We start from the raw sequence: 13,072 nt of genomic DNA on the forward strand, positions 1-13,072 counted from the left end.
CTAATCTATTGGTATATTCCAGCTTACCGAAACACCATAATGCAATAATTTGTTTTAGCGAAGCTTATTCCTTGCCTTCCCGGTGCCATCACCAAACCATGAACGCAGCGCATCGACAGAAGCTATGGACAGGTTTAAAAAGAGCGCCGGAACGCTCGGAAAAGCGAAGAACGTCCATCAATCATCCGCGTCTGGTTGTTATTATTTTGATCATGCTGAGGCACCATCCTACGTAAAAGGCACCGCCAACTCTATCTATTTATAAATGTTCTGCGAACCCACGCAAGAAAAATGGACTGCTTAAAAAAACGCTCTTTCACATTAGTGCGTTCCGGGCTTTCTTGCGCGAAAACGATCACTCATCGTAACGACCAAGCTCAGCATAGAGAAGGCGCGTTGCATTCTAGCTGAACGGTATCCTGTCGTGAGACTCGTGTGGGAAACGTAGAGTGTGCACATAAATATTAAAATATTCCAAGAGCTTACGCGAAAGAAATAAACAAGATGAGATGGTTAAGAGTGCATTTCTAAACATACCTGTCTATGTATTTCGAATGTTAGTGCCAGTGGCGCCAAATATTGATGCGACGTTGCCACAACATTCAGAAAGAAGCTTCAGCACTGTGGCACGATTGCGGGCTACTATTGCGTGCTCACTACATTGTGTGCTCAGTAAGAATTTCACATTCTGGTTATTCACGTGTTTGGTGTGCTCAACCACATCTTTTATTATCAAGCAATTCACTCACAACTTAGGAAACCCAGCGCTACCCAAACCTGGAAACTCTGTTGACGTTAATAGGCAACCACAGCAAAAACGTCAGCCTTAGCAAGTGAATCATTAGGGAGGCCGAGAATCGTTAGGGAGCTACGAAAACATAACTCGTTATAAGCATCGTCACAGGTGTCACTGAGCTTGCCTCAGCGAAAACAATAGTATTGAGTGTGGGCCAATCGAATACCCAAGTTGTAGCCGTTCAGTGCTGGACGCACATGCACCACAGTAAAGGGTGTAATTTGGCAGCAACAAGCACAGGACCGGGTTAACTGGCGGAACATGGGAGAGGCCTTTGTCCTGCAGTGGACGTAGTCAGGATGATGATGATGATGATGATGATGATGATGATGATGAAAGGGAACCTAAACATCGAATTTTGTCTTAGTCACGGGTGTTGTGCAAATAGGCATAATATTTGTTACAGGTGGCGTTCTTTCAGAAGAAATTGGCAGTGAATATTATTGTTACATGTCCTTCAAAAAAATTGCATGATTTCAGTTACCACAAGCTTCATTTGTTGCTGGACCTCAAGAATGCCAACTTTTTTTATATTACATACTTCGCGCCAACAGCTCGGTACTGACGCTTTTTGCAAAATGTTACTTAATTCTGAATGGTTCTTCCCATTGAAGCCTCTTGGCAGGGCTGATAGGTTGTTGAAACTAGCTAAGTTGGGCACATGCATTCTATTCAAAGGAAATCTAGGTATTTTTTGGCACTTTAGAGTTAACAAAAAGGTGTGGTAAGGCCTTTCAAGGTTCATGGAATCTAAGTAGTTCCTGTGTATAGTTAGGGGAAGAAAATTACCTAATATATTTTTTTTTTTCATTTTAGGCACTCCACGTGTCGTTAGCTATTCAAGAAGTGTATATTATCAAAAATAGGTCCTCTGTTATTTTAATGTCATGACTGGTCAAACGGACTCAAATTTATTAGGGATAAGGTTGTAACTATTAAAACTCAAGCTTCACTAACGCGTCTTGTGGAAATTAACGAGCACATGCCTATACACTAGCGCTAAAATAACCTTGAGACCCTTCCGCAGATTCATGAGAGTTGACAAACTCATCAAAAAAGTCTGTAATTTCAAGAAAACGATCACTTGCAGAACAATACTTAAAATATGACTCTACCACCTATGAAAAAATTTGGTCCTATAAATCTGCGGTACCAATCACTGCCATCAACTTTACGCAAAGGTCACTTTAGCAGGCGGTGTGAAAGACTCCATTCAAACCATGCATATACCTTCGCCGGACGCGATATTTTCTTATTCGCTCAGACTGTTCTGTTTCGTAGAACTGCAGCGACACTCTGTATCGAGAAAGCTAGAAGTTGTTAGGTGATTCTCACAAACACAGTTACATATCGCTCTTTCATCTATAACCAAACTAAAACAAGCGACACGGGCAAAAAGAATCAAACAAGACTGTACAATAAATAGGACGTTTATTTCTGCAAGTTATCTTCATGAATTCAGACAGCACTTGTTTGTTAAGAACGAAATTAAGACATTAACACAATAATATGCACCTTGAATACTGTTGTGTTGAAAGGTGTGTGCTGGGCTCTAGCTCTTAATATACAAAGGCTTACACTCATTTTATATGTCACGCCTTAGGTAGGCATAATGAACATAGCTTCCTGCGTGTTTTTTGTTGAAGGTATGCACAATGGGCGTTTTTCACAGATGGTTAGAAATGCACAAAAAACTAATTTGTCTTAATTATAGCCTCTCGTTTTTTTCAGTGGATTTTCTTTTACATACATTTGGAATAACGACTCAGAAAAGGTTCTACGGCTTCAACTCCGGCTTACATGAGCATGAATGAAAGTGAACAATTTTTTTTGTCGGTCAAAGAAACTAGTGCAGTAACACCTACGGAACCCTTGTGTTAAAACCAATGTGCCCTGGTTTTGTGAATGATATACAAGCTGGATTTAATCCAACAGCAAGGTAAACATAATTCTTCCATGTATGTTTTTTTTTTCAGAACAAGCTCGATTGTTCAGTAAAAAAGCAGTCGAAGAAGCCACAAGTGGACTCTGCGAATGATAGTTTTTAAGTGCACATCAGTCCGTGAACTGTTCGAACATATGAAGTTTGATGAAGAAATGTCTCGTGGAATCATGTGTTCTTCTAAAAATTGAGAACTGTGATTGATTGAACCACCTGACATTTTATACTTCCCATAACTACATTCCCCTGCACGAGTTTCAAACATTTTTTTTCACGGAAGCTTCTTTATGAGCAAGTAGATCTCCTTGTGTGCTCAAACCATATTATGACAAACGAACTCCGCTATCCAAACTTGTGACGATATTGACCTATGCAATGAACAAAAACAGAAAATTACAGTAATACAAAGTATATTATCTGCTGCCCCTACACTCAATCGCAACTTCAATAGCGTTCTCTGTACAGGACAAAAGGTGAATGTCTCTCCTGAAGTTAGCTTCAAAAATTTGTCAAATTGCTCTTATGTCATCTCTTCCACCTACAGTGGGAAGATTTCTGGACACTTTCCAAAGCAGCTCCTTCTAGGCATGTCTGAAGTGCGCCGCTCAAAAACACATCCTTGGAGCGAACTTCCTCACCGTGGAAATATGACAGCTTCTATGAGTGTTGGCTGTACCATTCAAGCATTGAGTGGTGGACACTTGATATGGCACATATGTGTAGACACGAGGCAGATTTTTTTAGTTCTGCTTTACATAAAACTCCTAAAGTCCCAAAACACTTTCTCCGGGTCTCTGAACTATACTTACCACGTGGAAGGCCATCTTATGCCGAGTAGAAGGGCATTTCATTCAATGCCCGCACATGAACTCTCTCGTTATTTTAGGTCCTCTGTTATGGCACTAATAACAAATCAATTCTATTGTACCACCAGCATGGCATTTTAAACGACCCACAGTTTAATTAATATTGCGCCAAGCGTTTACCTCCAAATATGACACTTCCATGCAACTCTTTCGGTGCACTTTTAGTTGGTCTGCTTTGTAGCCAAGTGGTAAATGGCGTTACGGATGTGTCGATATATGTAGAATTACTAATTTTCAGAGCACGTTTGCTCTTTCAGTAGTCCTTTTACTATAATACGGCGCGTGGTACACCTCGCAATTCCTATGACCGCATACCGACAGCTCTGGGAAGGAATGTATATGCTTCGCACTGGTAATACATTCTGGCTTGTCACGCACTCAGACATTTCTCTTATTCATGGCATTCATGGCACTTGTTCGCATAACACAAATCCCCTCTATGTCGAATTCAATAAATGCTCAGATGACGTTTTTTTCAGTGAGTCAATATGCAATCCGGAGGAGAGAAATTGAGAGAGAAAGGTAAAGAGCTGCACCGAACTACAAATGTCCCATCAGAAATATTGCTGACAGCCAGGGTAGGATGCTTTGCTCCGATACCCTAGAGTTCTCCGTATCCCACACACCAAAAACGTCCGCTCAGGAGCTGCGTTCAACTGTTGACAGGAGTCAACGTTGGCTGCTAAGCTGGTAGGTGTCTCCTAGATAGAAGCTTCACAGCACAGGGCACAGATTGATCTCGGTAACATCTTACCACGAGTGACTGCCGTCGTCAAATAGTGGTTAAGAAAAACACCATTACATGATGGAACCCTGTCCTGAGTTTGGCCAAGAGCACGCACATATGATAAAACGGGCAAGTGCTTACGAGCACTTACACTCCTTGTCAAAGCTATGTTCACTACGCCGGCTCACAAGCAACTGTTTTTCTTATCAAATACTTGTGCGAAGACAGCGCACTCGCTTCACAGCTGACGGCTCGTGGAGCGTTGGTTCGGAGTGGGTGGAACTTCAACATGGACGTACGGTCGAGTCACATTACGAAGAATTCGATATAGTTAGCCCCGATAACTGTCTCGTAGCACATTTCTCGGTGTAATGAGCCGTCGAGAAGGTGTTGCTCGTCCTGCTACTCCTCAGATGATAATGTTCGTTTGGATGATCACGCCCGGATGACGACACCCGGTGATAACGTCCGGCATTACAAACGCATGCAGTGAATGTCCTAATGATCGTCACGTGACATCACCTTGGGCACTTCTTCTTTCTCTCATTCAACTGGTGATCTCAACATAGAGCGCTTCACCGGGTTCGAGGTAAAGCTCGCGGAAGTTTACTCGTGTCGGGAGGCTTGAACAGGTTCCAGCAACGACGTTGCCCTCGAAGCCGAAGTCTGAGAGGTCGCTGGTTACGCCTCGCGGCGCAAAATTTGCTACCACGGCGTAGCGAGCGCGACGTGGGTAGAAGCGTTCCATAGCGAAGATCTCTCCGCACTTGCGCACTAGCTTCGTGTTGCATCGTCGGTGTCGATGTGATGGCACGCCCGACATATACAACGTAACTACGCTGCTCCTCAGCTCAGCCGCCCTGGCCAATGTGTCGATGATCTCACTGGAATTGTCTACGTTCCTGATGACGTGATCGGGATGGGCCGGCATCCAGGGTCGTGAGGCGGGAGATGAGAAGTTTGCGTGGGTCGCGTCACTCCACTGCATGGGACCCAACTGTCCCGTCCGGAAAGACTGCACAACGAATGAAAATGTTCGTTTATTTTGGAATAATCATAATACCTTGAACTTTAGCAATGAAACTGTTTGCTATTTGGGAGAGCACATGTGCATGATATCAAAGCGCTACAGTAAGGCGGGAAGTAATGTGTTACCTGGTAATACGCACTTTTCACTCTCATATACTAGGGACTAGGAAAAAGCCACATGAAAAAATTTTAGGAGCGTTATGTATCATCCCATATTTGCCTTATTACTACCACTTGAAACAATGTGATGACTCGGTACTTTCAAATCACATGACTCTAAGGCTCCTCGTAATATAACAAAAGAAAGAGGTGGAATAATCATGGATGGTACATATTAGAGTACATTCAAACATATTCAGAACACAGTATTTTTCTATGTCTCTTTTTAAAAGGGAGTTCACTTACTCGTCCAGTTGATTGGTCTACAGAATCCTTCATGCCAATTTCGTCCCCGTAGAACAAAGACACCGTGCCTGGCATGCCCCAGAGGGTGAAGAGGGCAGCTAGTGGGTCGACATCCACGAGTCGTGATGCAAGTCGTGGACTTTCTGAGTCGCCGAGGTTCCAACTCAACCATGGATCCTGAATAAGAAGCAGAATCAAAAGCGATTCATAACTGATGTTTAACAAGAGCAACCTTACTGAGGTTATAAGTATTGCCGAAGCAGTTATCGCTGAAGATGTAGCATTCTTGCTTTCTAATATGACACTTATATCTATAGGAAGATGAGAAACTGCATCCATATACAGCGGTCAAGCTTTTATATGCGATTAGTTTATGCAAAACATTTCCCTCCATGAATGAAGACATAATCTACACACGAATAAAAAGCAAAACTGACACAAACTGATTATGTTGGCCATGCAGAATCCCTACGAATCCATTTTTCAATGGTTAGCTTCAGACTTTTATTCGGAGGATGGCCTCTTTTATAGTTGCAATTATAATGTGACTTATGGAAAAAAACTGTTGTGTGCATTGTACACACCTATGATCTATAACTGGCATCACGATGCGAGATGCATATGGCTTTTTATGCAGATTCATTTCAATTTTGACACAATGTTTCTCTTACGAGCTATGGGTCTCACTTCCCTGCACACTGTTTTACCTTCCAAATGAAATTTCTTCGTATTCTACAAGACTGTCACTAATATACCCTTCTGACACGCTACACAAGATGCTCAAGTATACTTTACTTTTGCTTCTTTTTCAACGTACTTTTATATTTTTTCCATGTAAACAAGCAATGCACTGATACTAACATGAAGAGACCATAAGCGATTATCAAGGTAGAACGAAAACAAACAGATTGTCTGATATACTGACCGTTGCCATATTGACAACTCCACCGCACTGCCTTCTTTCGTTGCTAGGTCCGCCAGTTATGTTCTCGTCGGTGCTGACTCCAGCAGTGGTGCGCGTGTCAAGTCTCGTCTGCTGTGTCACCTGTGCGAACCGTGACGCCATGATTTGCGTCACGTTATCAGGACCACCCTCGAGTGGCACGTGGACGTCTAGAATGTCGAACAGGGCTACGATTGGCTGGATGAACAGTGAGTCCCTGTCAGCCAACTCCTGGGCCAGGTTCACCGACGTCATGAGGATGCGTCCACGCTCGTCCAGATAGTCGTGCTCATCTAGCAGTCGCCGCCATGCCAGCAGTACCTCGTAGAGTTCCCGGTCGTCAGAAACCTGATAGGACGTGGGAAACGTTATAAACATATTTAATTGCGAAAGCTTGAGGAAAACCGAAAATGAAACCTTCAAAAAATCATTTATAGAGGAATCTTTAGTCAAGAGCCCCATAAACAGGTAGGGCAGGTGACACGTGCCCTACCTGTTTGAACATCTAAACACAGACCGACCACATGCATCGGCACTGGCTGGGTCTCCTATGTTCTAGCGTCGGATGCTGCGTCTTCAGTTTATTGAAACTCAGTCACTTCGACCCCTTGTAGAGTACAAGCTTGAAGGTTAGGCAAATGCTGAACAGTGGAGCCTCCCTACATTATGTTGTGCACGTCATTCCAATAGATCCAATGATTTCCATTCGGAATCCAGATATGTATCTTATGTTCCCTATATATAGGCGACGTATTCATAAGTACATTTTGGAAGCATGTGAAAATGATCAAATTACATACTAAACACTTCAGTAGGGTAATTACGCTTCAGTAGTTCGACTGCCAAGCAAGAGGCTGCTGGTCACTGAAAATTCACTTCCCAGTAAGCATCAGAGGCTTCAGGCTGTGAGTAGTGTAAGTGTCACTCATCTGTATTTGCACTTAGAAGTAATAGCATTACATACGTTGAACTAAAATCAGAAGAATTGTACTTTTTATATTCTATAATCTGTACAAAAACTTCTGTACTTCGAAACATTTCTGAAGGTGTACGAAGACCATGAAGTCTTGACCTATAACCTTCAAGACAAGTAAGACAGATTAGAAGAAAAAGTTGCATCATCTGCTGCTGGAGAGAACTATGTGTATATGCGAAGCAGCGGGCGCTGACGCTTACACTGGCGGTGACGTTGACGCTGGCAGTCTTTTTTTTTTTTGCAATCAAACTCGTTAGCAGACGCTGCCTGCGTTAGCAATTCAAACCGAGAGATGGGGAAGCGTAGGAGAGGATATAGAGTGAGAGGAAACGCGCATGCGCAATGAGAGTGTAAACGCCGTGGGGAGGAAAGCCCAGAAGAAAGAGAGCGGGGGCCAGCGTAGGTTAGTGGACGTGCATGCGCTGCAAGGGTTGTGACGCCGCACACCGGATTGAGCTCGATCCTGAGCTGCTTGCACGCAAAAAGGTACGCTTAACCTGACATTGGCAACATCAAGCTATGCGCCATTTTTAACTGATCCTGTCTAGGAATAGGCTGATTCAGGGCGTGTCGGGATAGTAAACCTCCCACTTGGTTATGGGAAATTCGTAAGCGGGAAGGGTCATGGATCCGAGGCTACCAGTGGAACTGTTTCGTTCCGGCCTTAAAAATTGAACTCTACTTGTCGAAGCATCCATTCTAGCACACACCTCCTCCTTACGAATTTCTCATCGCAAGCTTCCGTCTTTCCTTCGTGCCTTTCTCTTTCATCATCCAAAGTGCCTTGTTCATTATCGCCGGGATCTGCTAATGAAGCGAAAAAGTATAGTTGTACCACCGTATGACGTATTCACCTGCAACCTGTCCACATGTTTCAGGTAGAATCCATCCACTCCTTTTTCGATCCACACTGCAAGTGAGCTCATGACTTGCTGCCGCACTTCAGGGTGAGACCAGTTCAGATAAAGCTGGTTTCCGAAGGGCCGCTGAGGGTCACGCCGATCGTCATCGTCAGTGTCCTCCCACTCGTCGACGCCATTGCTCTGCGAAAGTAGGCGATGAAAGTGTACAAATGTATAACTAACCTACTCTCAGGAAGTGTTGGTTCAACACGAACAAAAACTTTCTGCAACTAATTGTTTAATTGCGCGATTGCAGCATACACACGGTTGCCACTCTACTTTAACGTCATAATTCATCATCAGCCCGGCTACGTACACTGCAGGACAAAGGCTACCCCCATAATCCGCCACTCAACCGACTTTAACGTAACACGAGCTACAACGCTCTGATAACTGCCACGACGAGCATGGGGGCTATTGTGATGTGCAAGCGCGCTATGCTGAAAGATTTCATGTGTTCTTTGGTGCACAGTGGTATTTACACTGCAAGAAGAAATCTTGCATCGTAAGTTGAAACATGGCACACCAAAGAAAATGAATTTCTACTTTTGAAACTCAGCTTTTCTCAGAGAATCTATGAGCTCACCACGTATTACCATAGATAGTGATGTGGTGAACTCAGAGATGAGCCTGGTCAATTCGTCGAAACACGAACGTGGTAGATTTGTCGTCACAGCCACGTCCCAGATAGCTTACTTAACATCAAGCTAACTTCTAGGCGCGACTAGCGTGAGAGTGACCTGTAGTTAGGGACCGTGCGAAACTGAGTGAAGAAATACTGCGCGTGTCATGAAAGCATTTCGGTGTACAATAACGCACCGACGAGGTAACGCACGCATGGTGTAGCCGAATACAGGGCCTGGGAACTAATTGAAATGCGGCCGAATCCCAACTGATAATGAAATGGAAAGCCCCCTGGATCTCCTGGAGGAGTTCTCCGCCCAGCTACGACACTAACGAGATTTTTAGGCGTCATTAGCTATTCGCGTACGATCGCGTTTGCACCGTAATTCCACGGGGACATGTCATTCACACCCGGCGTCCCTAGAGAATTTTTTTTCGGACGATGTAGCCTGTGCCGTCCAGCTCGGGCTAATTGAAAAGCGTAACGACCGTAGCGGCCACTGACAGCCGGATTGTCTCTCGATTTCGAAGCGGTGAGAGACGACGTACGGTTTAGGAACAGGTTTGCGTGGTTAGCGGATTGTTTTCGTTTCAGATAGAAAACGTCTGTCAGCGTATAGAAAATAGATTAGCCTAGATGCCACAAACACAGTTCTTAGATTGCCTGAGAATAGACGAATTCGAAAAGTAGCAATTAATTTTTTTTGGTGTGCCATATTTCGACTTACGTTGCAGGATTTCCTCATACAGTGTAAATACCATTTTGCATTGTTGCATACGTCGAATGCCAACATCGGTAGTTTTTTTTTCTAGTGCTTATGAAGGCTCCATATTAGTGTCGCTTGAAAAATTAGTTTTTACTACAATGATATAAAAGTGGGCGTGTATGAGTGCAACCTGTTTTACTTATAAAACACGGTAATGATACTTCTGTGCAACGTAAATGCACGTGTACGTTCCTTATCCTCATTCAAGCCATGTTTTCTATTCCAATAAACACACGCACATAGTTAAACCAACTATTTAAAGGGAATGCGGAAAGCATCCAGGATTATTGTGATAGCTATACCTTTCGTATTCTCTGTTCGTTCAATAAAAATTTCCGGGCTTCCTCAAAAGTATTACTACGCAAAAAGCTATTCCTCAAATTGTGCAGCGTTTTCCTGCAACCATCACCCTTTAGGTACAAGTCAAAATTTTTTTGCATTTACGAATCTAAGATTCGAGAAGTCATTTCAGATAGACCATAATTACAATTAGAAGGGTGTTGACGAGCTTAGACACTAGCATATCAGTATATCAGTTCAATAATGTTTGAATTTCAGTTGTAAGTACCATATATACATGTGAACAAGGGGAATTTTTAGGGTGGGGGGTTGTTGGCGAAGAGAAGGGAAGGGGGTTGCATCTCTGAATCATCTAACGTAGCACAATGGCCTACCTCACATCCTTGCTAGTTGGATCAGAGGTGTTCATTGTTCAATGTTAAAATTTGTGGCTCCGCAGGTGTTGTACGAAAATGATTGCGAATGACCCCTGTTCTTGCGTTGCGCGAACTGTTTACTTCGTCTAATAACTATTAAAAGCCGAGGACCTGGAGAAGGCTATTGTTTGAAGCGCAGGGCCTCTAGATTTGTATTTTACTATTTATTTCTAAGCTTTTTTTTCATCGCACTCGACCGATGGGTCGTGGGAGCTACGCTTATTTCGCTTCACTAATAGAGAGTCATCACGCGCACGTATCTGTGAATATGAATATCGTTATTCAATCAATCAACCCTTCCATTATATATTTGACGTTGCCTGAAACAACAATTAGCTCTTAATGCAGCTACACGCAAAAATAGAAAAATAAAATAAACAGTACAGTATAGATAATCTCCGAATAAAAACACAAAAATAGCGAAAATGCATAGTCAAAAAGAAATCATGGCTCAATGGGAGGATTGGAAGACGAGACGATAATCTAGGAAAAGAAGTAAAAAATGAAGGGGAACAGGCATAACAATGTTGAAGGTTTCCTCCAAAACAGAAAAGGGACGATTCTGTACATTATCACAACTATCTCTAGAAAGAGCAAGGCTGAGATAAAAAAAGTAACAGCGGACTGTGAAAAACATCAAAATAATGAAAGTTAGCAGGTACATAATATGGTGGATTGTGTCTTGTCAACTTACGACAATTCCGAAAATATACACTATTGATAAATTTAATAATAATAATAATAATAATAATAATAATAATAATAATAATAATAATAATAATAATAATAATAATAATAATAATAATAATAATAATAATAATAATAATAATAATAATAATGTAGTTATTATTATTATTATTATTATTATTATTATTATTATTATTATTATTATTATTATTATTATTATTATTATTATTATTATTATTATTATTATGTCCTAAACCGTATGATTGTGAGGGACACTGTGGTTGAGGTGTCCGGAAACGTTGACCGTTTTTTTGTTTTTTATCATACATGACATCCCACCCACTCGGGCCTCTATCATTTCGCCTTTATCGATGTGTCATCGCCCGACCGACATAGCAATGTGACATTCGTGTGTGCAACCGGGTAGCCACTAAATTACCGTGGTTGACAAGCACAGATACTTGCTACATTGGAAGCCGGTGACTCTGAAACGTAACACAGTATGACTCATTGAAATAACCCTAAAGTCTAACTAAATGCACCTATTTTTAGGGCAACAAACACTTGATTTCTCCCGCTAAACATAAAGGTACGCAGTACATACTAGCCTACCAATCTATTCTGCCTATATACATCATGGTAGTCGTCTATCTCTTAGTGAATGCAGATACATTTTTTTTCACACTTACCATTATTGCAGACTCGTTGAGGGGCACGTAGTAATTGGCGTACTCCCCGTACGGATCGAGCAGCCAGTGAGCAGCCCACGAGTGCTGGTCGCTGGTCACCGTCGGGTTGATGTCCAACACCACTCGCAGACCCATCTCGTGGGCCCGTTCGACGAACGACGCGAAGTCATCCATGTGTCCCAGGTGGGGATCGACATTGTCGAAGTCGATGATGTGCTCGTACTCGAGCGGATAGTCGAGCGCGCTGAACACCGACGTGAGCCGCAGGGCCGACGCCCCGATTCGGTGTCGGACGTAGTCGAGCCGAGAAGACAGACCCTGTGAAGAAGGGTTTCCTTATCTTGAGTGGACGAAGTCGCGAAGAGGGCAGCGGGTCGTTTGAAAGAGAAAACTACTGTTGGCGACACTACCACAACAAGGATCTACCAGTGTGCCCGGGAAAAAAATTTCTGGATGAATAGCTCATGGACTAGATAAGTAACAAATTGTTCCTAATGTCAGAAATCAGGTAATGTGTGTGTGAGGAGCTGGCCCACTACGGGGTGTCCTTCTTCAACCTCCTTAAAATTTATATATTCATTGAATTACTTGAATTTGAGCAGCACCCGTAGGCATCACGAAAATGGTTGTGTTGGAGGTACAATGCAGTGTTCGCACCAAAAGAGACAGAGTACTAAGCTCGAGGAGTAAACCAATAAAACTATGCTGTAAGTTTCCTACAACAAAAAGAAAACAATATAGCCACGAATAATGCTAAACATACAACAACACTGTGCAAAACGACACCTCAGATCATCACGAATGATAAATCATGGCAGTGAATTCAATTGAAGATTGATTTCACTGTAACACATAAAGTTCATACAGCGAAAGTAATGCAGAAACAACGAACACGCCGAAACTGCCGTATACTGGAGCCTACGATTTTCCCACCTTGTTCTTTATGCCTACGTGTTCACTCACCTTTCACCAGAGTTTGCTTCCCAGAGTTTCGTTTTATTGG

At 42.7% G+C, this 13,072-nt stretch overlaps 1 protein-coding gene across 1 annotated transcript in view; it reads right to left on the minus strand.

Moving 5' to 3' along the window:
• Window positions 1-2,227: 2,227 nt before the first annotated feature.
• Window positions 2,228-13,072, minus strand: part of LOC142766053 (maltase A2-like) — an 84,571-nt gene continuing 73,726 nt past the window's right edge. The window contains exons 3-7 of the mRNA XM_075867871.1: window positions 12,070-12,387; window positions 8,539-8,727; window positions 6,691-7,056; window positions 5,766-5,942; window positions 2,228-5,346 (exon numbers count right to left, since the gene is read on the minus strand). Of these exons, the coding sequence (XP_075723986.1) occupies window positions 4,879-5,346; window positions 5,766-5,942; window positions 6,691-7,056; window positions 8,539-8,727; window positions 12,070-12,387 (1,518 nt within the window). The 3' untranslated portion in view covers window positions 2,228-4,878. The remainder of the gene's footprint in view (window positions 5,347-5,765; window positions 5,943-6,690; window positions 7,057-8,538; window positions 8,728-12,069; window positions 12,388-13,072) is intronic.

Source organism: Rhipicephalus microplus, chromosome 6 (assembly GCF_043290135.1).
Source record: "Rhipicephalus microplus isolate Deutch F79 chromosome 6, USDA_Rmic, whole genome shotgun sequence".
Classification (NCBI taxonomy): Eukaryota; Metazoa; Arthropoda; class Arachnida; order Ixodida; family Ixodidae; genus Rhipicephalus; species Rhipicephalus microplus.